The sequence below is a fragment of the Thunnus albacares genome, chromosome 18, assembly GCF_914725855.1.
Source record: "Thunnus albacares chromosome 18, fThuAlb1.1, whole genome shotgun sequence".
NCBI lineage: Eukaryota > Metazoa > Chordata > Actinopteri > Scombriformes > Scombridae > Thunnus > Thunnus albacares.
This window is the reverse complement of record NC_058123.1, coordinates 23,887,841-23,913,048: the sequence shown is the minus strand read 5'-3', so window position 1 is coordinate 23,913,048 and position 25,208 is coordinate 23,887,841. Positions and strand designations below refer to the sequence as shown.

Genomic DNA, 25,208 nt, shown 5'->3' with positions numbered 1-25,208 from the left:
TGTACAATATCACTGTAATTGAGTTTGGGGCATGCTTGCCCTCCAACATTTTATTACTACCAGTACTTTCGATTACACGAAAGATGTGAAATGTCTTCTTTTTTTGTGTATTGGGTCCTAAATGTCTGCTTGATTTTTAATTAGCTTTCAAGTTTGACAAATTTTGTAAAATTCAGCCTGAATTTAGAGTCACCCTACAACTGAACATAAAGTACAACAGCTAGATCCAGCAGAAGGTTTATGTTGAATGTCACCTCTATAATAAAAATGATCTTGTTTGTATTTTTTTTACCCAGTTCAATCTTGTGTACATTTCTCAGCATCTGATAACATTGCTGACGCTAACTCTCAGAAGTTGGGTGACATTTATGTGCAATTTTAGATAAAAATCTCACCTGGCGGACAGGATGATGACTCGGGCCTCCAGCTCTTTCGCCTCCAGTAGCAGGGCAGTTAAGTTAGTCTCCTGGCTGAACTGGAGGACTTTCTCTGCCTGTGATCGGGGCATAAGAAAGGTCAAGCCAGCTACTTTTCCCTACCGTAGACACCATGCTGCCTCTTTACCTGCTTGGTTCGAGCTTGGCCGATTTTATTTGAAAACGGGAGACAGAGATAAAAAGGAAAGCGATCCAGGGGAACCGGCTGAACTAAAAAAAAAAAAAAAAAGCTTGAAGGGAAAAAAAACTTTTGCATTTGTTCGCATGCAAACTGAGGGTTATCAAGGCTCCAAAGAAGGACGTGCATGTGTTAGGTAGGGGGAAGAAGAAGGTCAATGCAACCAGTAACTAAAAACGGGTGAAGGGGGGTGAGGGGGACGTTTTCCCCCAACAAAAAAACTGCTGAAAACTAGGGAGGTGCTACAGAACAGGAGGAAGTAGCATCTGGGAAACGGTTTTGTCCCACACTACCGGTTCTCCACAAAGGAATGGACTTGCAAACTCTTTTTGTGTGTGAGTGTGTGTGTTCTGAGTACATGCATTCCTTTATTGAAGGAGAAAATGAAAATGATAAAAGCGGGGCGCTGTTCACTGATTTCTTTTTTTTTTCTGTAATGACCGAAAATTATAGATTTTTCATAACAAAATCATTCTTTATTTAAATCATAGGGAAATGTCTCAAAGTAAAAATTAAAGAAAACATGTGCTACCAATAGAGGGACATTTCTGGGTCGGCTGGTGACTGGTTTGGGCTGGTTTCTAGTTGCTACGTTTGGAAAGTTGGTGGGCGGCGTGCATTGACCATGCAAATATACCTTAGGTCCTCGCTTGTTGTCATAGGACAGTTGGTCGAGGTTTTCATAGTTCCTTTTTTTATTCTGATGAGTAATGTGCACAGAGAAAATATGCAGACACAGAAAAATATTATAAACAGTTGAAAATGGAGGGCAGTAAAGCATTCCAACAAATCTCCACTTTTCTGCTTCAAATTGGGATCTTTAACAGAGGGGCTTGCAAAGAACATCAGAGATGATCGCTTAATAATAATGCTGAAATCATGTGTACTTGATTAAAATAGAAAGTACAAAATAATTATCAGGGTGATTTATTCATTATAGTTGATTCATCAGTTATCAATGATGCTGATTCAGATGCATCAATCAACTGTAAGAAATAATTGGATCAAAATGCTCTGGCTCCAGCAATAATCAATACTTACAGCTCATTAACTCTACCATGTTTGGTGTCTTCTTCACCATACTGGAAACTAATATTATACAACTGGATACTGGAAACTTAAGAAAAGAACATGGCTGTCAAAGAGAGCAGATTTTCAACACTCTACAAACACACCAACGAGTCCAAACAGACCGTCCTCACAAGAAAAACGACAGTATAGGTCTAAAATTCAGGCCGCATTAATACGGTTGCTAGATGGCATAAACATAACTATAAGTTGTTTTTTGAAGGCTGAATTTTAGACCTATACTGTCACTTAATTATGAAGATGCGTTGAGTCCAAAGCATGACCACATTTTGCCTTCCTAAAATATTTGCAGTACTCAATAAAAGGTGTGAAGTGTGTAAACTTGCAAAACTGAAAGAGGAAACTGCTCATCTATCCAACCATCTGCTGAGGTGACAATATTTTCACCAGCTCAGACATGCCAACTTCAGAGGCTGCTGCTAGTTATCCTTAATATTATTAACTAGTGTGACCACACACTTGAAACAACATATCAAAAGCTAAATAGCTTCATTTACATGGAGCATTTTTATTCAACAATTATAAAGTTTGGCTAATACTGGTGGTCTTATTTAATTGTGATTTACAAAATCAAATTTAACCAAATCAGACAGGGAAAAGCAGTAATCTAACTTAAATCACAAACACAAGTAAAAGATTCACACTGGTCATTTATCCCACAATTTAATTCCAGCAAATAATCAAAAGCTGTGTCCCGGTTTCATACGACACACTAATTCTAGACAGGCATTGATTATGTAATGTGTTCACCACGGAAAAGTGTCAAAATTAAGTATACTATTCATATTAAAAGCACTGAATTTTTGAGTGTGCTTTTGATTTACACACAATTAGTAGATGCACTCGAGGCTCGACCTCACGGCTGCAAAGAATTTAAATTAATTGTGAATGTTTGTCAGACAGCTTCAGAAAGATCTAAGAAAATAAATCAAATAAAAAGCAAGTATTAAATCTGTAGAAAATGCTGCTTTCTCTCTGTGATGTTTAATTTGCTTTCCAAAGTAGCTGTTTGATGTTTTCCCGTTGGTATAAAACAGTAAATTGATATGTTGTATAATACCTGATAAAACAATATACTATCAAGTTTCTATATAGTAAATACTGTATACATTTAGTATGTTGTATGGAATTGGGAGACGGCACAAGATACTGATTTTCAGTAGCGGCTGAGCAGGTTAAACGTAAGTCAGACTCTTCAGACTGTCGGACCAGAGGTGTCACCATTTTGAATTTCAGTCCGGTCCTGTGTCAGTGAGAAGAGACACTCGGGAGTCCTGCTTGAGACAGGAAGCCATTTTGCTGGAATATACAGCATCTTTCTGCTTCACGGGGTTTCTTGCACAGCTGCCTGGCTTCACAGCTCACACCTCAGTGCACTATGGGTCTGCTGCCCTCCCCTCACAAAGTCAGTGCCGATCAGCACAATATTCATGCTGACAAGCAAATTCACAACAATGCAGACCAGAAACACTTCCAATCACATCAACTGAAAGCCTTCGAGGCCTGTTATACAAGCTGAGGCTGTCATGTTTTTTGTGTTAGTCATGTTAGTTTGAGTAATTGTGACTTTAAATGTTGAGAGGTAAATGTTAAGTCGTCATACTTATGACAAAAAATATTTTTTCCAATGTCAACACATTTTCTTTGAAAAAATTGTAGTGAGGTTATGAATAATTCCTCCTATTCCACTTCTGCATTTTATTAAGAATATATTCTGAGATCATGAGATATTGTAAAAGATGGAGGAACAATATCACAATTGTATAAAACTACAATTGAAACAAGTGAAATAAGCAAGAGTATATATTTTCCTTTTTTTTGGGAAAACTAAAATATTAAGACAGATTTTAATTACAGTCCAGTTCAGTCATGCAAAACTATGAAGAGTCAGTATTAAATACCAAGTAACTACCATCAGAATTTTAACAGAAATGCGTCATTATGTGTCCTCAGTCTCCATGAGCAACAAGAAAAAAAAACTGTCTTCGTCTTTTTTCTTCCAAGAGTTTTTCTCAGTGCTCTATTTTTGTATCCTCAGTCAGGCATTAATATTTCATGTTGTGTTGGTCACATTTGCTCTCTGACTAAGTCCACTGTGTCCAGAGCCTCTTAGCTGGTGGTGACAGTGATCCTCCTGTGACTGTGCGACCTCAGTAACAACTTGCCATGAAGCTAAAAATACTATGTAAATTTACTGCATCTATGTAACACAGCCGGGTGATTAGCAGGAATAACACATCTCTCTTTTAAGTAGAGCATAATGTGACGTAGCTGGAATCTGCTACATCCAAACTAACATCATCTAAGACAGTCAAAGCTGTTGCTGCATTAACTGTTTAGGTTTTTAGCTGACGCCATGACCCAAACATACAATGAAAGAGCTGGGAAAGGTTTCATTATCCTGCTGGTGTCGTGACACACATTGGATTTCAGGGCTGAGGTGAAGATGAGTTAAGTAGATGTTCAGGGCTGCTGAACAACCAGGGGGCGTCCAAAAAATCAGTAGTGTAAACAAATTTTCTTTTTATCTTGTCTTAAAATTTAAAGTCTCACCTCCTGATTTTGTTATAGTGCAGCAAATCCTCATCAACATCCTCACAGCTGACAACATTTTGGCAATGGAACACCAAATTTTGATATTTGGTGACCCTTTATGAAAATTAGGGAGTACATTTTAATGTTATTATATCCTTTGCTTTTTTAAATGTTCTTTTTATATTCAATTTCCATACGAATTTATGCTGTAGCAATCAAGTAATATTTAATAGATAAGGCTGGCATTATTCTATATTTTTCTTAATATGAAAAAAATGCCATGTAAAGACCAAAACCAACTATCTGTTTGGCGATCTCTCAAGACTTTCCTGCCCTGTATGTAGCCCTCAGCCCCAAGCCCAGTCTTTCCCCCTGAAGATGTAAATGGCTGACATTCCTTTTATTCTTAGTTGAAATGCAATATTTTAAGACGATATTAAAATGCATTTTGATAACATTTCTAGTTAGAAATGTGCATTTTACTTTTATAGTCTTTGTTCAGTTAATGTATATGATGTTTAGTTTGTTAATTATTACTGAGATTCTGTCAGGTCTCACCAGAAAAATGTTGGAATGTACAGTCCCCTAGAGTTTTTCAATGAACCTGAATTATGTATTATTTCAACACAGTTTGTTACATCCATGGGGGGGAGTTACCGAAAGATCCTTAATCCCTCTTTTAAGGGTCGTATAACTCCTGCTGACAGTGTCCACAACTTACACTACTGTTGTAGATTGTTATATTTATTGATATATATATATATATATATATATATATATATATATATATATATATAGGACTATATAGGACTATATAGGATATATTTAGGAGTTACTAAAAAATATGTATATATATATATACACACACATTTTTTTAGTAAAGATACATTTTTTAATTACAACCCTACTCTGGAAACCGCAAGAACTACAAGTGTGCTGGCTGATTTGTACGCTTCATAACAAGTTCTATGTCACGTCTCTAATGGGAATTGTAGTTTTTAAATACATTGATATATTCCCCATAATTAGAAGCTGGCAGTATTAAACTGCGGGTACCCTAGGGGGTTTTAGGGGATGGGAAACACATTGGTGTTATTAGATTTAAAAATCTAATCGTTAAATGGGCGAAAATGGCTTTTTTCCATATCTGACAGTGCCCCCAGTTGGTGCCTAACAGTGACCACACCCACATGACAGCTGAGGTAAAGAGCTTTCTATAACAGCTGGTCCTATGTCTGTAGCCCCTCCTGTTGCTGAATGACAAGCCTTCAAACATGCACTGGGTTCAAGGTTCAGAGGTCAATATTTCCAAACTGGAGTCATGTATCAGCTTCAGACTGACATGATGTTACTCTCCAGGTTGAGACTTTTCCATGATGAAATGCAAGATCCCTGTCTTCATCCCGTCTATATGGCCATGGTACAAGACTTGATACAATTTAGTGCAAAGGCAAGTTAAGGTTAAGGAAGGGCAATGTGTTGTGGGCGGACTTGGCATGTTCAACTCCTGTTTTGGGTTGTCTGATGTCAGTGGGCTTCATTCCACTTCAAATTACTGCCTGTTGGCTGCGAACACAACTATCTGAATCCAAATGTCACTATCTCTGTTGTGTGTGAAGGGAGAGACTCCTTGAACACACACAAAATCTCAGTTACATAAAATAACACAAATAACATAACTCCACAACGCAAAGACAATGATTCAAACAACATGCAACTATGTGGTTTCAGCGATAGCAGCATCCATAGCAACCACTATAGCAACAATAGAAAACTTTGCATTCCAACAATATTTTGGCAAGAACTGAAAGAATCTCCATAATAACTAACAAACTAAACATCATATACATTCACTGAACGATTATGAATGATTATAAAAGTAAAATGCACATTTCTCGCTTGAAATGTTATCAAAATGCATTTTAATGTAGAAACTATCTTAAAATATTGCATTTTCCACTGAGAATAAAAGGAATGTCAGCCTTTTTTTTCACAGAAAGAAACTTGACAGTCACGTGATGTAGACGCAGGCCAATAGAAAAGAATATGCCAAAAAAACATAGACATCTCTCAATTTTAGAGCAGCTATTATGAAAGTGAAATAGTGCATTTGTTGGGGACTGTTTTCAGCTGCGGATTAATACACATTTGGTGCACTGGTGAGTATTTACGGCAGCAGGACGGTGTGTTTGGGAAATACACTACATTGCTTGTTTTCATGGCAATGAAGGAACATGTTAGCCAGTGTAGCCTCTTAATGTTTTTTTAATAGTTTTAGTTTTAACAGTGGAGCTCAATAAGATATATCAGACTTTTGATACACAGATAATACTTGTTAGTAGGATCAATTCATTGTTGGTGTTATCATGGGATTTAAAGATAATAAGAAATATATATAATATCACCAGCCTTATCCTTTGAGTTTTACTAGGTTTTCAATTTAATTTTTGCTGCACACATTTTGGGAGATTTTAATAAATCCTTCTCAGGGGCCCAGAATTGCTCCAGCTGGCCCTGCAGTCATAATTAAATATACGCAGGATTACAGCTTCATAGGAGAGAGAGTTGCAGCAACTTCTCTCAGCATTATGAGATTCAATGGGAATCACAGATGGGTTCATTTTGAGATCCAAAGTCAGATTATACAAACATAAAAGGACTTCCTGGATTCTCATCAAAGGCTTTTAATACACAAATTTCTCTTCTCTTGTGCAGGATGTGAGTCACTGCTTAATGATTTTGAACGTCAGTAGCATCATTTAAACTGCACGGATGCGGATGCAAATGTTTCCAATTGGTTGTTGTTAATCAATACGGTCACTTAATTTAAGCAGCTTTCACTTTAACTGTCGGTGCCTTCCGTGAATTACTCTCGGGTGTGTGTCATATTCACTGTCTCTTCAGCGTTTGATTTAATTAAACCTCTGAATCAGAACTCATTTCACTCTGCCACACAATTACAGCAAAAGTCCTCAGAGAGGGACAAGCATCATAGAGTATAAAGAAAAAATATATCCCAAGGTAATTTCATCTTATTAAATGGATGAAATAGATGGCAGTTGTTTTTTTCCCCTCTCGCTTGCTCTCCGTTCCTAAAGGGCACGCATCGTCGCAGTCTCAAGTCTGTTTTGGCTCATAGAGAATCAGCATTTCACTGACCCACATACACAGCTCAGAGCTACACTCAGAATGGATGCATCAGCGGTATCTGAAAAGGCGAAAACATCTCCCATATCTTGTGATCATGACCTAGCATGGTGCAATAAACACAAGGACTCTGTGCACAGTAATGAAACCGGCCATTCGTCACACGCTGAGAGAAGAGAAACACCTGTCTTCCACCTTGGCCCCCGATAAACTCTTCAACACTTCAGTCTGTGATGGTTTGCAAAGCCCCACGTTAAAGTCCGCTATTTGGCTCCCATTGTGGATAGACACAGGATAATTTGGACTATGGCGAAAAGCAACGTGAAGATGAGCAAATAAACATACAAACTTTTGTCAGATTAGACCACATTAAACGCTGTTGATGTCTCTAGGAATGTTAGCCAATGTTTACACAATGGTGAGAAAGAGATGTGGCCACATAACAGAAAGGAAAACAGTTACATACATAGAAGACCTTTGAGGTTTAAAAAACAGAGGCCTTACAACACACACGCGCGTGCTCACGCTCACACACTCTGGGGGAGGGCCCCTGGGAGCAGAAGCGTCTCACCTTTGTTTCTCTCTCCTCCAAGAGGGTCTCGAGCCTCTTTTGAGCAGCCCGCCCCTCGTGGTCGTCGCTCACTATCAGGATGATGTGGTTCCAGTTGAACTCGCGCATCAGGTCGAACCACACGTGCGCCTGGTGGGAGTAGGGAGGGACTGTCCGCAGAAAGGACAGGTGGATACTCTGAGGAGCATGAGTCACGGAATAGAGATGTTTTACACAACGCCTTATATTTTTAATGAATGACTCATAGCTCATAACATTTGGAAAATAAGTGGACAAAAAAAAATGATACAAGGGAAGATTCTGTTTATTTTAGGTGGTAAAGAAATACCAAACCAGATAACTACTGGACAAACATCTGGATTTAATGCCTTTGATTTCCCATAATTTACCAGATTAGGCAGTATGTCAATTAATCGACTTTAAATTAAGATATTAAAGTCCTTGGAGTTTTATTTATGTGATTGCTTTAAAGTTTCATTTTAATGGTTTTTGCTTCATAAAAACATTACTTAGGTCACAGACATTATTAATGATGTTCTTTCAATTTTCAGCTGGAAACCCATTTAATCACAGCTCCCTAATGGACAGTGATGGGACGTTTAATCTAAGAAGCTTTTGAAGCCTCCCCAGGGGAGCTCCTTACTCCCTCGTTCTCCGCTCACTCTCTTCCTGTTTTCTTCTCTTTATCTCTTTTTACATCTCTCTCATCCATCACTCACCTTGTCTGAGTAGATGGACATGCGGGTGGTGAGACCCACCACAGGGATGCGGTAGAAGCCTGCAGTGTAGGAGACAGGCGTCGGAGTGAGGTGGTCATTGGACTGGGGAGGGTGACTCACCAGGATAGCATAGACCTGCAGAGACACAGAAGAAGGGCACTTTGTCATTTTGACACTGGCATAAAGACACCTCTATTCACACCCTGATAAAGGTGTAAGTCTTAGAGGCGTCCATTTTGGACATTCTGCATTTTTACTATCTTTCTTTTCTTTTTTTATTGAATAGTTTTCTCTTTTTTTGCAGTCAGTAGGGAACGAAACATGACATGTACTGCAAAAATATATAAACATATTTAAATATTCATCACACACAATACACACATGCACATAAGTGTACAGTATCCTTTTCCTGAATCAAATAAACTTAATTTTTTATAATGCTAGCACTACAACAAAAAGACAAAAAATAAATGAAACCGCCCTGATTCAGTGTATAGTTCTCACTCTGTTAGGGTTGCATACACACACACATACAAAAAACATTTCCTATGCACACTTACAAGTGTGACTTAAGGGTGACTATAAAATTTTCAGCATGATGTAGAAAAAACAGATGTTTCAGTCATCACTGTTAACTGATGAAATCTTGATTGTAAAACTATTTTTGGATGAATCCACTAGTGGGCCCCAAGGCAAAAAGTGAGATGTTTTGATTGATTGATTTGATTTGATCGTGTTCCCCATCTTAACTTGGTTGTAACATGAATAAATGCAAATGTCTTTAAGAATATATACTGTCTAAGACTGTCTGTAAGACAGAGCCTCAGGATTAAGTACATATGCAGGAGTCACCTAAAAGCCCTTTCAATTTCAGTTTATAGTTACAGGTAATCAGAGTATCACAAACTAATTGCTACATTGAATCGTGGACCTTTAGGGTCCCTGACCATCTGGGGCTCTGGGGCAGATGGCCATGTTCCCTGGTCGATAATCCAGCCGTGACTGAAACATCTGGTTTTCAGCATCAAGATAAATTAAACATGAGTGTACTTTAATTACATTTAGTCATCTTTTAGTGGGTGCAGCCGCTGCTCTAAAATGTTGTATAACAGGTTAAAAATAACATGTTTGAACTGTGAATAGCTATATAAATTGTAGTCAGGGACAAACTCATGTATAACAGAGAAATAGAAGAGCAAAGAATTTGTCTCCTTTGTTCAAATGTCTTCACTGTGTGGGCTGGTGGACTAATATTAATTTGAGGCCATCTGATTCAGTCTTATCCCCGCATTAGGCAAAAAAAGCTGGCCAACTACTTGAGAAGAAAATAATTTCAGCGTGTCTCTCTTAAAGCCCAGCTTTGACAAATGCCTCAGAGTTGTGGAGGAAGAGGAATAAAGTTGGCATTGCCGTGCAGGCATGAATTATTGGATATGAGCAGTCCGTATGGTTGGGTCAGAAATGAGGTCTATCTTCCAAGGACTGCTCCCAGGCATCTACTCCTCCATCTGCCACGAACTTTCCTTCTCAGTGACTGTTATCGCCTACAAGCTAATCTCATCTGATTAAACCTTCTGTAGACTTTTCTGCCTAAATTAGGTGTGAGGTGTGTCTAATTTACAAAAAGGTGTGTGTGTGTGTGTGTGGAGATCTGGACGATTGTTGTTGTAATGTGAGCAACCTAATGGGTGGATTGTATGTTCATACTTTGAGTGAGCATGTGACAGGAGACTGGATGTGGCAATATTATTGTACAAGCCTGTATCAATTAGACTCATTACACTAAGCACAGGACCAAGGACACGAGAGCAGCACTGAAGCTGTGGGTGTGCATTTTTTTCTTTGAATAAAGCCTAATTATGTGTGTGGGAGAAACGGGAACGAGAGGGAATTCACGCCTCAACATGCTGTGACATAATGTTGGCGCTATTTAAAAGCCATGTTGAGCATTATATGAGAGGATGGATGGTGCATTTCAGTGTGCTTCAGTGTTTTAATAACTCTCAAAGGTGCTCACACTCACCATGCATTACTTATGAAATGTGTTTCATGTGTTAGATATGCAGCACATATGAACCTTTATGCTGATAGAAAATTCTTCCCTGGCAAATGTGTCTATTTCTGAAGTGAAACTCATTCTCGCAGACTTCTAAACACAGTTTTTCATGTTACCACACAGACTGCAGCAGAGAAAATGATCCACGCCTGAAGGCCGACATACAGAAACTGTTTGCTCAAACTGTCTGCAGCCGTGTCAGTCTCCTCCTGCCAAAAATTATCATGCAGCACACACACTGACAGCCGAGTCGTTAATTGCAAATGATGTATTGCACATTTTCACTCCTCACTGATTCCTTTGCAGTTCAGTAGATTTGCAGCTGTGTGTCCTGAAATGTACAGTTGCCCTCTCATCCGAGATATGCCTCGAACCAAAGCCTATTTTTGGATGTCTGTAAAACAGATGGGTCTGTGGGGATTTCATTGTTTTAGAATTGTACAATGTGGACTAATTTATGGGTTTATGTGTAAAAGTGTTGAGTGGATGCCAAATTAGATAAATGACAGACCTGCTTTCTTTTAATCTTTCTGTACATTTGGGAATATTTACATGCTGAGTGGACAGTTGCTCTGCTAGAGTCTGTAGAAAAAATAAAACCATTTAGCCATTCAGAGTTCAAGACTGATGATGTGGTCATGGCAACCAATCATGGCCTTTGAGTGAGAAAAAACATCTGATTATGACATGTAGGAAATGTTTCCTGAAAGCCCCAACTTTGTATGGCAAGGCACAGGAATTTCTAGGCTGCTGTTCCTCCAAAACACCCTGATGCAGAGTCCAACAGCAAAGCATTTTACAGTTAGATGGATGAGTGCATGGATCATATATGCCTGTGAGATATAGGCTATGATTCAATGATAAATGAAGCAGTTATCTGATGAAGCGCCCATGCAGAGGTGGCGGTAAACTACCTGACTGGAGATGAGGTCCTCGCAGACGGAGAGAGCCATCTGGATGGCGTTAGGTTTATGCGTTACGGAGATGGCGGTCAGCTTGAATTTGTCCCTGCCGTAGACCTGGTTGGCCTGGGTCACGGCATCTTTAAAGACCTGCTCGTATCTCTTCTGGCTCAGGACGGCCCCGATGTTCACGATCTTCGGCTCGCAGCCGGCCCGCGCGCAGGAGCACGAGAAGAGCACCGCCAGCAGAAACAGACGCATCGTGTGGACCACCAAACAGCACAGTGCAGCCCGGTAGCTTTTCTCCCCGGTGGCGGGTCGGCTCGACCAGCTTCTGGACAGCAGCGCGGCTCAGCCAGTTGCTTGCACGACTGCAGACGCGATCCAGGTGGGCGTTGTGAACGAGGGAGGGAGGCCAAAAAAGGAAGAAGACCGAAAAAAAATTCGGTGGAATTATGTGCAATGCGGAGGAATGTGCATGATCATATTAGGGGCAGGCTGTCAACCAGAGACGTCCAAACCGCATTGTGCACCTTTTTTTTTTGCACTCTTCTGCAGAATTCCTCAAACCTCCCCTCGGCTTTGAGAGAAGAGTTAAACCATAGTCCGAGCTTCCAGGCGGCTTCCTCTCAGGGGTGTATATCTCTCCCTCCAGCCGCTGCTCCGTGCGCTCTGTGCGGACTGTTCACACCGATGCGTCGCTGGCTGGTCGCTCCGGGCTGAGCGGCTGCTGTCCTTGGTGCTGACAGCTGTGCATGCGCGCTTCGGTGGTACTGCGCGCTCCCGCCGTATCGGCTACCCACTCCGGGTTTTGCGCGTTGGCGTGCTGTGCTGCCGCTGCTAATGCTGAAGCAGAAGCTGATCGTATGAAAAATAAATGCACCTACTTGTTCCAAATACTCTCGATCACCATGTTTTTCATAATGTGACATGACAGACGAGATCACTGAGGGCAGCGCACATGAAGTGTTCGTTTGCATACCTGCAGGGCATGGATAGGTTATAAAATTAATTCGGATTCATATGTGGGCTTTGTTATTGCCTGTGCTTTGAAATGAGAAGCAGACCGTTGTGAGATTTTCCCCTCAAATAGCCTGATTGGAGAAGAGCAGATGGAGGGGTCTTTATTCCAGTGTAACGGGTTTTAGGTCAGAGTTGAGCCACGGACACGGGCTCTGATGCGGGATTTTCCTCCAAACTGGAAGGGGGGTCTTATTTGTCGTGTAGGTCTCCGTGGACAGCTCATTAATCACTGAGCATGTCAGTAACATCCGTCCACTCTAACACAAGACCTGTCCTGTGTTTTTAATCATGTGTGTGTATGTGTGTGTGCAAACAGGAGTAAAATCAGACTGTGGTGAAGATGTTGTGTAATCTCTGGAGTGTGTAAGTAACTGTTGGGAGCATCCCTGCAGCAGAATCAACCTCCTGGTTACCTAGGAAACAGGATTTTTACAACACACACGCACAAAGGAGGTTCTTCACACTGAGGAAATATTCTGTGGCGAGCTGACAGTGAGTTTATTCATCACAGCAGGAAGCATCCAAATAAAACACTTCAACAAAACACGTAAGCGCACGAAAATGAATAAGACATTTCAGTCAGAGAAACTCGTGCACACATTTCAATTATTAACAGTCAAATAAATATTTTTGCCCCAGGAGGATTTTTCTCTGGGCTTTGGTGCGTTTATTCCAAGTATTAATGTCAACGATTCCTGCAATTGGAAAAAGGTGTTTTTGGAAACGAGGCCAGTTTAAAATCATCGAACAGTGTTCTGAATTATAAATCACACAACACAGTGGTGTCTCTCTCTGTTGCAGAGAGCTGATAAATTAATCACAAGGCTGAAGAAATCAACATTCATCAGCTGCTGGCTGTGTGCTTCCAAAATGAGGCTGTCTCAGATATGATTTGGAAGTTTTCTCTTTTCTTCTGACAATTTGACACAAGGAAAAATGTACTTTATATGCACTTATATGAAACAGACTTATTGGCAGCTGGCTAAGTATCTCCTCACTTTATTTTAAAATGACTTAAAATGTTGAATCTCATTAGTCAAAATTATATTTGATAGAAGAGAAAACACAATAATGTGGTAATCCAGTCCCATAATAAAAAAAAAACACCAACCCAAACAAATCACCCTCTACATAGCCTACGTGAAGGGAACACAGCAGGGCTCTGACTAATGCTTGGCTTTATACATTATAGCCCATACAAAGCAGCCCTATGAAGTTTTTCACCATATCTGAACACTTTCAAATCTATTTAGTTCAGGCAGTTTAATTCACTCAAAAGAATGACTCACACACAGAACAAGTAAAAGCAAAGTTTATTTATGGTTCAAAAACAAAGCAGAGGTCACTTCCAAAAGAGCATAACAAGTAAACAGACAGGAAAAGGCAGGCAACAGTCAAAAGGTGATAGAGATAGGCAAGAACACACTGAGGCTGAATGACAGGAGAGATATGTGACTGGCAGACTGGTAACAGAGTAAAAAAGTGCAAAAAATACCCCCCAAACAAACCATATAATAAACAACAGCTAACACACAAATTTGCCTTTATCATTATACAAATCAACAAAAAGAAAAAGACAGGACTGGCTGGTTCCAGGATTTTGGTTCATGTTCTCCCTCTGGGGCTCAGCCGGGATAGATTCATTTTCAGAGGCATTTTCTCTCATTGAAGCGAATAAGCTACTGGGGCCATAAAACACACTGCCTTCAAAATGCTAGCCACAGACAGGAGGAGACAAGTCCCTGACACCATCAAACCACTGAAAATAACTGAACAAATAATGGTGTTGAGCAGAGCACCTAATGATTACCCTCCCAGCCTCGGCGTGACTGCCGCAGCCAGTTTGTATTAAACTCACCACAATTGGTTGGCCCTGTGAGAGTGTGGGCCTCTTGTTAAATGAGGTTATGAAGCCCTCCTCTGCCTCACTTCCTGCCCACTCACCGACCACTCACACATCAATAAGGGTAGACCAATCCGCTCTGTAGCCATTATCTAATAAGTTTGTTTGTCTGCTTCTGGAGTAATACAACACAAGAGTCATATAAAGACTCTTAAGTTCAGTGAGACAATGGCCAATTCAATCGTATTTTGAAGCGTAAGTGATGGATGTCACTTACATCTTACGGAGTGGATACAATTCCATTTCATTAAATATATCAATCCACACTGAATCTGAGTATTTTACGTCTATTTCTGTCACGTTTAGTGAAGTGTAATCTGCACAGACAGCTGTTTAAATCACACAAATATCCAGCTGCATATGTTGTTTTGAACGTATTAACCGTATCTATGTTGATTGATCAAGGTTCCCAGTCTGTCTGTGAGCTCGCCTGTTTCTCTACAGGCAGATTCCCCTCACTCGCTAGGGTGGGTGGGGAAATACAATCAATGAATCAATAAATACAGACACTGTTGATTTTCTTCCTGTGGAGCCGACATGAAAACTATTTTGGTTCAGTAAATTTCTGCTGTCAGTCAGCTTGGTTAGCCGGTTGCTTGTCAGGAGCTGCTGCTGACAGACGGCCTGGTGTTGGTTAGGTTTAGGCCTGAGGAGTGAGATGGTTAGGGTAAGAATATCAGGGCAGGTCACAGAATCTGATGGGTTATCAAATACGGTGTAACACCAGCTCTGTAGACAGAGAAGCTGAATGAAGGTTGGAGTCAGTGTGAAATCAACGGGTAAAACACGCTTAAGGCTCATGCGAGACACCGTGGTGCAGGCCTCCGCAGATGGCGCCCAAGCTATGAGCATGCACAGAGGTGTTTATACTCAACACGTTCATTGCAGTAGCCTGGGCCAGGGGGCGTACAAACAAAATATACTGTGAATAAGCAAGAAATCAATGAGTGTTACCGGAAGAACATCATTATCCAACATGGCTAAACACGCTGCCCCGGAGCTTTGTCATTGCCAAGGAAGAATTTATCTGCTTTTGGTTATTAAAACTACAAAGGCAATGCAAGAGGAGATGGTCTGTCCATCCCTTACATGCAGAGAGACATTTCAATGGGGAATACAGCTGTATTGTGAGGTTGATGCGTGCTAGGAAATGCAAGGAAAATGCAAGGAAATGCACTTCAGCTACTTTTGCAACCAGGCAGCGTGCCTAGTTGCAAAAAGTCAGAGGTGCATGACCAAGCGTAACAACTTGTGGAGCCTTGACATGAAAGATGCGGTGACATCAAACATAAACCTAGCTTTACGCGCTGCTCACGTCTCGCTTCAGATGTGGATTCTCAGTAAGGCACAAAAGGGAGCACATGCAGCCGAGCACACATAGATCATTGCAGACTTTTAAATTCACACACATACGTGCGAATCCACACGAAGACATACACACACACGTGGACACAATCTTGAGTTCCCACTTTGAGCCATCCGCCCACACAGAAGTAATACATACTCATACACCACCCACACAGTCCTCTGCAGGGAAAGGAGAGGGATGTTTGTGTGTGTATGTGTTGTGAAACAAGTGTTATTTAGGTTAATACCAACACAATGTGAAAACACTTTTTTAGGCAAGGTGAGACAAATGTATTTAAACAGCATAATTCATACACTAAGGACGTTTCATATTGCTTCTCATACACTTAAAAATGTTACAAACTTTGGAATTGAAAATAAACAAGCTCTAAGAAAATGTGAGAAATTATGCAAATTTAGAGGCAATTTTGATATAAAATCTTTTTGGTGCATCGAAATGTCAATTTAGTCATTTGAAAGACTAAATTTGAAATATTTGAAACTAAATTGACAATAAATAATATTAGTTAATCCTGAAATGAGTGAATTTTTATTTATTTATTTATTTAGTCCACTTGAGGGAAGAAGAACACAACAAATCACATTTTAAGATGATAAACCTTTTAGCAAACAGTTAGGGGTGGATCCAGAGGAAGGGTAAGGGGGGGTAGCACTGAAATAAGCAAAATGCTCACTTTGGTCCCCGAAAACTTTCCGTATGGTACTGTGTCAAATGTGCACAGACACACAGTCACAGCGAGTCAGAACAACACAACACACGGAGAGACTGAGAGCTGCAGCATCTGCAGGTGAAGTGAAGTCAGATGTTCTCTGTGTGAAGTTTAACCAGCCAGACCAATTTAACTCAAACAACAACCCGATCTCATGGCAGTAGTGTAGTGTGAAATGAAATTTAATCTATAGATTTCTGTAGATAGACATGAATTTTCCATTTTTTTGACAGTCAGCACAGCTTTCAATCTAATGTATTTCAATTGGGAATATGTTTCATGCCTGCACCACGTTTTTTTCTGTCAGTCTGGACCCGGACAAAAACCTTTATTTCTCAGAATTGAAGGAGAAATAATTACAACTGATGACCTTAACATTAACCTATCCTATTGTTGAGTTATCAAGGACACTTTAGTGTTTTTGTGTTAAGAAATGTTAAAGATATCATTGAAGGAAAACCTTAACACGGTGAGGAAAATAAGCTACTTCCAGGTCATATAAGCAGGTCATTTGGTCCACCCATCAGACTGACACCACTGACTGTACTGATAAAATTAAAATAGAAATAAAAACAAGAATAAAATCTCATGATTAAATGTTGAGTAATGTAGTGGTTGTAGTTGAAAAGAAATAACAAAAAGAATAACAAAAGAGAAAAAACAATACAGCTTCTGTGCTCCTGAGTCCTGAGTGACAGAAAAAAAAAACGTGGTGCAGGCACAAAACATGCTTCCAATTGAAATACATTAGCTTGAAAGTCACACTGACTGTCATGAAAAAAATGGAAAACTCGTGTCCATGTACACAAATCTATAGATTAAATTTCATAACTATTTCACAAACTGCTGTGAGGCTGGGTTGCAAGTGAAGTTAAGTTAATTGAATGTAATTACTGTATGCAAAACTTGATTCAGTATTGAGAGCATGTCAAAGGTTAAGTCACTAGCTTAACCTCACAAGACATGATTAGGAAGAGCCTTTGTCATTCTGAGCCTCGATTTTCATAGATATCAAAAGCTGCAGGTGCAAACACTGTTGTGTTTGAATCCATCACGCTTAGGGAGTGGGTTGTTGGGACTGTAGCCTAATAACTGCACATTAGTGTATTATTTTTGGTTGATTAGCAACTGCCCTTCTAACAGAGTACAGCACAGAGTCTACACACAAACAGGCTGCTGCCTTCGTGACTGTCAGACTGAATATATTAGTGATGAGGGGATTAATTAGTCTAAATATAACTCAGCGTTAAATCTGATTGTTTTATTGTTATTTATTAACCACATGCCCTTACAGTGTAATGTAATACATGGCTTTCAACCAAGCACATCATACAACACATCATACAACACATATAACACATCATATAACACAACATACATCAAATCATATAAAACAACATACAAAACATCATACAACACATCATATAACACAACATACATCACATCATAAAACACATCATAATAACATCATACATCAAATCATATAACACATCATCTAACATCATACAACACATCATGTAACACAACATACAACACAACATACAACACATCATATAACACAACATACAACACATCATAAATCACATCATGCATCGCATTATGAATCACATCATAATCCTACTGATTACTTGACTACTGGAGGTCAGAATAGTTGGACTGGTGTGCAGTGCGGACTGAAAATTAAAAGGAAGGGCAAAAGTGGTTATATTTCCAGATTTTTCAGCAAGAAAACTCAGCATTAATACAAGATATGTTAGTGAAATGTTTTGCTGCAAAGCATAAAAATCATCGCTTTTAGCTGTCTTAAAAAAATGGTGATTGAATATGACCTGATGGTTAGTGCAGAGTAGGGGTGTGCCTGAATACAAATACATTATATGGCAAAACACAAATAGTGGGGGTTTTTTTTACGAATATTTGTTTGATACAAATATTTTTTAAATTATTTGTTTTTTCCAGAAGAAAAAAACAAACAAAATACAAGTGCGCAGGTCGGTTACATCACTATATCAGTCTCTCTCCTGTGCTCTGCTGTTATGTCTATAAGCAGGTCTCAACAAGGGGAGTCCCATCGACCTGCTACATGACGCACATTTCCTATTTTGGACATCACTCCCCAGAGATAAAGCTGAGCTACTAACACACGTGGAATCCTCCCAAGGGACTCTCCATAACCTGTACTTCCCCTTCTCCTTTCCACAAAGTTAGGTTGTAAAAAATGGGCAATAAATGAAAAGTGCAAAGCAATAATCACCTTTGAAGTTCCTCCCTACATGTTACACATTGTGCTGTTTCTGTGTTATGGTTGTATGTATACCTAAAGGTCTGTCTGCACAATTGTAATTGGCAAAGTTTTAGCTCAGTAGTCAGTGCAGTTGTCTGTGATCTGGGAGACTCCAGTTCGAGACTCGTGTGGGGACCTCCTTCATAAGGTAGTTTATTCATGAACACTTCTTCATTATTTATTGACTTATTCATTCATTAACACTTTAATTTTCTAAAATCAAAAGCGTAATAAAAACAAAAATAGGATTTTAAAGCCTCTTTCCACTTTTATTCGAGTACATATACAAATACAAATAATTTTGCTGCCTCAACAAATACAAATACTGGGACCTCTACTGGGAGCCAGTAAGAGCTGCACAGTTTTTTGTATGAATGCTGGCATCTTGTTTCTGCTGTCCGTCATTAAACGTGTGAATCAAAATAACATAATGTAAGAATAAATATAAAATATATTTGTGGATCTTTTGTTCAACTCATTTATGTACATAAGTAGACTTGTATTTTTATTTGGGGATCCCCACATACTGCACCCTTCCATGCCACCCTGCCAAAACCTCTTGCCACTCCTTTGCCACCCCTGTACAGCTGGCGTACAGGGGCGTCCAATATTCACTCTCTTTTAGCTCTGTTTTTGCTCTCTATAATTCCTGAGGGAAATATCTGGCTCTTTAGCTGCTAAATGCCTGACTTTGTTCACCAGCTAGCTAGTTGCAACTTTGCCGTTTGGTGCTAAGCAGGCAGCGTACAGTGGATTTATTAGAGCTTTTTCTCTGAAAACAGCTGCCGCTGTGAAAACTTCCCAGAGTTCTAAAATCCTGTCTGTGAATTACAAACCACTGTACAGTGTATCAGCTTGACTTCCTGGATCGTATTTCATTGTCTCACCTGTAGTACCTCAAACAACATGCCCCCACCATTGCCGTACCGTAGTGCCAGATTGCAGGATTTGGTCTGAATGACAGTGGAGGGCTGTCAGATGTGTTCACCTGGGCCTGCAGGCTATGACCCATGTGGTCACTCTTGCTCTTCTTCCTTCTGCCAAAATCCATCCTGCATCACCTTCTGTTGGTTTTGCACCTTGTTCTACACACCCTACTGTTTGTTTGTGTTAGCTTTAGTTTTAATAAATTACATTTGTTTTACATACAACTCTTGCATGGACTCCATCCTTGCCACAAGAATATTGATTATAGCTACTTTAAGTAATTAAAATGAATAAAATCAATTATTAAAAGAAATCTAAAGATGTATACTTGTCCTTCAACCTCCAATCAGTAGGTAAAAAAGCAAAAAGCTTCATTTCTTTTTCCTTAACTACCAATCAGTTAATGAAATTAAAATAAATCAAAACTTGATTTATTTTCCTCTTCTATTTATTTTTTACTAGCTCATTTTCATTTTTAACTCCTTTATTTTACTATTGCTTTGATCTTGGCACACACTTCATTATTTAGCAGTTTCCCCACACAACATTCCCCATTTTCCTCACTGCATCTTCAGTTTTCCTCATGCATATATAATGAGCATGTCCCGAGGGGTGATTGGTCCAGCTCCACCTTTATAACATTATCTTCATCTTCCAGTACATGCCACAGTAGAAATAAATCTTGACTAAGGTGTGTGTTTATCATCAGTGGAACAACTGAGAGTTCTGTGTGGCTATACGGAAAACACTCATGAACACCATGAGCACCAGCCTTTTCATCTAGCTGAAGCTAATCTTCATAAAACTACACTCGCCAGTGCACATAATCATCTACTGTATATACTGCATACTGCTGAAGTGTCACTGTATAAACTAAAGCATTTTAGTATTTAAAATGAATTTGAGATGATGTTCTCTATGTTGTAAGTTTTGTAAGGGAAATGTTTAAGGGACTTTTGAACCTTTTTCATCCCATTTAAAATGAAATCCTTCCCTGTTGCAATGGTGATGGCATCTTGCTTTGGCAGCAACAAAGAATGCCTTAAAATATCATATTTCTTTTGAAGGTGGAGGTTTTGAAGGTGATCAAACCCTGTGGACGTGTTTTAATCAGGACTTGTTATACACATTTTAACAAACATAAAACAAACTTGATTTAAGTAACAAGTAATTTCACTGCATGTTTCTAGAATTTTAAATGGTCAAAAGTGCCTTTAATTGAAGAATCATGCATGTATGAAACATACAAAGTGGGAGCAGAGAACAGACATAGCATGTTACATTTAGACTCCTACATGTTTTAACGCTTGGCATGACAGCAATGCGTGTCTTCAACGCCTCATGTTGCTCTTTGCATCAGATGAATGTTTTTTCAGAACACATTTGCTCTGACCTGAACATGTCCAAGTCGACTGGTGTGAAGAAGTGCACTATAAATGATATGTGAAGATCGCTTTAAAAGCATCAATCAGCATTTTGCGTGGTAGTTGTTGAACGTCTGTCTCATGGAGCCCACATTATCTGACCGAAGGGGGGGAGAAAACCAGGTCGTGCTCTGCCAGTGCTTTGACATAAACAGGGCTGATGAGGTCTTGGAAATGGATTGCCTCGATGAGTCATCTGCAGATGGATGCCTGCCTATCTGATGTGTTTCTCATGTAGTGTGAAGTCCTCACATAAATCATAGATGTGTGAGCCCCCTCGGTGCTCGCTTGCTTCCTGGTCCCCATGCTGAGCTGAAGTATTCATGCTGCAGAGAACATGAAGACTTTTCCGGATTTTAGGTTCCAGCTTTATTTCCAACACTGCAAACTCTCAAGGGGGCTGCAGGCCTGATCAATATGGATCAATTTCTCGTTTCACATTGGAGAGGCTTGTTAGCACCAAATTTGTGCTTCAGTAATTGAGACAGTGCAGAGAGTCAGAAGAGAACTAGGATTCGATCTCCGGAAACAAGCATATGTGTTATTACAGAGCATAATGATCCTGTTGTTCCTCAAAGTCATGCAATACTGGATGTAGATTTACAGCATAGTGAATATACTGAATGAATAATGGATGTTGAGCATGTGTGTATGCTATCTATAGAGTGCCTTAGATTGTCTGTTCACATTATTGCGTTGTCCTTCTGTTGATCACCATCTTGAAACAGTATCAGGTGATTTTACGTCTTTACATCAGTTCTGTACATTTTCTATACAGTATTTTTGTAAGAAATGCATTTTTAAGAAATGTTTGAGAATCTTGTCTTGGCTGTTATCTTGGCTGTAATAATTACAACCAGTCAACCACTGATACTGGGAACCTGCCTCTTTTGTAAAGACACATGTATATGCACAGTAAAGCCCAGCGCAAAAAAACAACAAATACATTTTCTACCAAAGTCAAATTTTGCAACTTGACACATCACTTTAACATGGTAGATTATTAGGTTTTAGTCTTTATTGGAGTTTTTTAAAACCTATACCACCTTCTCCGCATCGTTTTCCTTATATAGCAGCAAAGCTGTTACAATAGATACTTTTGGCCACTTGGTGGCAGTTGAACAAGCTGAAAACAACACTGACATAACCCCTTTAAGCCAGTCGGACACTAGCCAAATTTCTGCCAGAAAAGTTGTCGTTTGACGTGTAGTTTGAGGGGGGTTACAATGCCTCATCAATTGCCTGATCAATGACCTGGCTGTTGGACGATCAGTTGGGTTTCTGGCAGTTTAGAAATTTCAAAAGATTCAATTTAAACTGTAGTGAGTTTTTTAAAAATATTATTAGAGTAGTATTTCACATGTTATGGCTAAACTATAACCTTGATACTGTGCTGTGATATAAAACTGAACTTTGTAGCAGAACTTTGTCTGCATCTTCCTACCATGTGTAGCAAACATGTTAGCAAACTTAAATTCACACATTTAGCAAACACAGAGCGACTTATATGGAGTCAGGTTTGCACCTCATGAATGTAGGCCCAGTATGCACTTTCCTGTTCAACTTTCTTCGCCAGCTAGTGGCTAACTTTGTCTGCCGGGTGATGCTCGGCAGGTAGTGCACAGGAAGTTTATCAGAGGTTTTTATCTGAAAACAGCTGCTACTGGAAACAGGGTTGATGAGAGCGTAGAGTTGGTGGTCATTTTCTGTGGCTTTATCACTACAAGTGACCTCTTTCATGGTCATTTGACCCATTGTTAATATAAAAAAATATTGATGAGTGCAGCTTTAAAGTTAAATCTAAACTTTACCAATTTCCATTGTGTTTGAATTTTGATTTCATGATATACAGTAGAGAAGCATACAGAACATGTTTGTTGAAAAAGTTTGGTTAAGCAGAAATCTATTCAGAGTTATCTATCATCTAAAAAAACTACATACAGTACTGACAAACAAAACAAGGAAGAAACAATCCAGAGAAGCATTCCAGCTTTCATCATTGCTCCCTCCCTCTGTCTCTCTCTCTCTTTGAATAAATAATATTGATATAAAGGATAAAATTGTAGGGCCAAGTTTCCTTCATGTCCGCTATGAAAGGAGATCAAGATGGGGTTTGTTGCTAAGAATATGCTGCAGCTACAACAGAGATCATCCGAGCTGTTCTGATGAGAAGTAGGTCAACATGAGACCCAGAAAGATATGAAGAGTTTTGATCCAAAGTCAAACCTCAATTATCCCCAGCACCAAACCCTACAAAGCTGCAGCACTCTTCAAAGTAAACAAAAGTCAGAGATTGACAAACTCATAAGAGACTCCTCTTAGTCCTAGACATATTTTAGAAATGTTGTGCGATAAACTTCTTGGTACTTTTTTCCAGGCGTTTGCAATATTAACGATGAATTCTGCATGTGCACCTGCAAATCATCTTTTTAGGAGTCAGTTTGGCTTTTGCCAACTCCAAATTGGATGTTTTCCAATTATAATATCTAATAGGCTGCCTTACAGACCTCAGTCCAAAGGTAAGTCTGGAATAATCAGGTTATGTGAAATGAAAGATAAGAAATGAGGTTAATAAAACAACTGTAGAGTAAATGACATTTGACATTGAATTATTGTTTGAGCAAAAGCCTCAAATAAAAGGTTGTATTCCATTATCTGTGTTCACTGTTGAAAGTGCCAAAGAAATGTACATTGTATTCCCCAAATGTCATTTGTCTGTAATGGCACTTAAATCGCTAACAAGCAGTTAATTCAAAGCCATAAACAGTTTCGCAGTAGCCAGACAGCTGAAGTCACTCAAATGATTATCTACAACCTTAGTCATTACCGAAAAGTATGGATATTATTATAGCAGGAACAACTATGTAGAGGAAACAACCCAGCAGCGCCATGAAGAGCAGCAGGAGAGCAGTGACAGAGAAGCAGAGGGAGTGTAGTTGCATCAGTCTCAGTCCTCCAAGAAGGCAGGAAGGATAAACGCAGCATCCACATATGTTTGTGTGTGCCTGCGCCTCCAGCTGTCTCTCTAGAGCAAAGCAGCATAACGGTGATGTTGGGACGGCCTGAAATTCAAGGCCAGGCCTGATGACGAGGTCCGGTCCGGGCTGGTAGACGCTGTCACTGTACGATTCCTCCTGCAGTCTCCGGATCTCCCACTGTGGGCACGGGGTGGTCTGTCGACAGAAAGGGCACTGCAGTCGGCCCGGATCCTTGGCCTGCCTCAGGATGCCAGCTATACAGTGGTGGCACAGAGTGTGGTTACAGTTCAATAAGGTGACTCCGTGTGAGTCGAAGAGCTCACTGCAGATGGGGCACTCGTGCCGGCTGCTGTCACTGCACAAACTCCTGACACTTCCACTGCAGCCAGGCTGATCCCTGCCAGCCGATTCCAGCTCTTGTGGAACAGATGTCTTTCGGTCAGCCCCATCTGTCGCTGTTTGCGTGTCTGATTTGTGATTCTCATCACGGTTGTCCTGATGTTTGTGCTGAAGCAGAGGCTGTATGACTGAGTCGTTCTCATTTTCTTGTTTCTCTACTCTCCTTGTTGTGTATAAAACTCTGAGATAAGTCTCCTCTGTAGCTGGCAGGTGCTTTTCTTCGAGTGTAACCATGCCCTCTTCCTCAGATTCAAAGACTTCTGCTTCAGCCATCCTTCATAACATTAAGATTTTTAAAAAAATCTTTTTTCTCTCTGTTCAGTACAGTTAACTCAACTTTAACACAAGTTCAATGTACTGCATTTCCTCATTACAGCTAGTCTACTTCTTCCTGGACAAAGCTCAACTGAGCAAATTGTTGATGTAATGCTTTAGTAAAGCAAAGGCAACAGTTCTCTCCCACCATAAACCAAGATAAGATAAGTACATTCTCAGATACGCAGTGCCAAGCAATATTATGAGCTGCAGAGAAGTGCCACTGGCCAAGTAGTACAGTGA

At 39.8% G+C, this 25,208-nt stretch overlaps 1 protein-coding gene across 7 annotated transcripts in view; it reads right to left on the bottom strand.

Moving 5' to 3' along the window:
- The window catches only part of grin1a (glutamate receptor, ionotropic, N-methyl D-aspartate 1a), a 34,686-nt gene extending 22,296 nt beyond the window's left edge, over nt 1-12,390 (bottom strand). For 4 of the 7 annotated variants that reach the window (XM_044334447.1, XM_044334453.1, XM_044334448.1 and 1 more), the window contains exons 1-5: nt 11,647-12,390; nt 8,677-8,811; nt 7,958-8,134; nt 1,253-1,315; nt 396-493 (exon numbers count right to left, since the gene is read on the bottom strand). In XM_044334447.1, coding sequence (XP_044190382.1) covers nt 396-493; nt 1,253-1,315; nt 7,958-8,134; nt 8,677-8,811; nt 11,647-11,895 — 722 coding nt within the window. In that variant the 5' untranslated portion in view covers nt 11,896-12,390. The remainder of the gene's footprint in view (nt 1-395; nt 494-1,252; nt 1,316-7,957; nt 8,135-8,676; nt 8,812-11,646) is intronic. The other 3 variants (XM_044334449.1, XM_044334450.1, XM_044334455.1) reach the window with 1 other exon arrangement.
- Nucleotides 12,391-25,208: the final 12,818 nt, after the last annotated feature.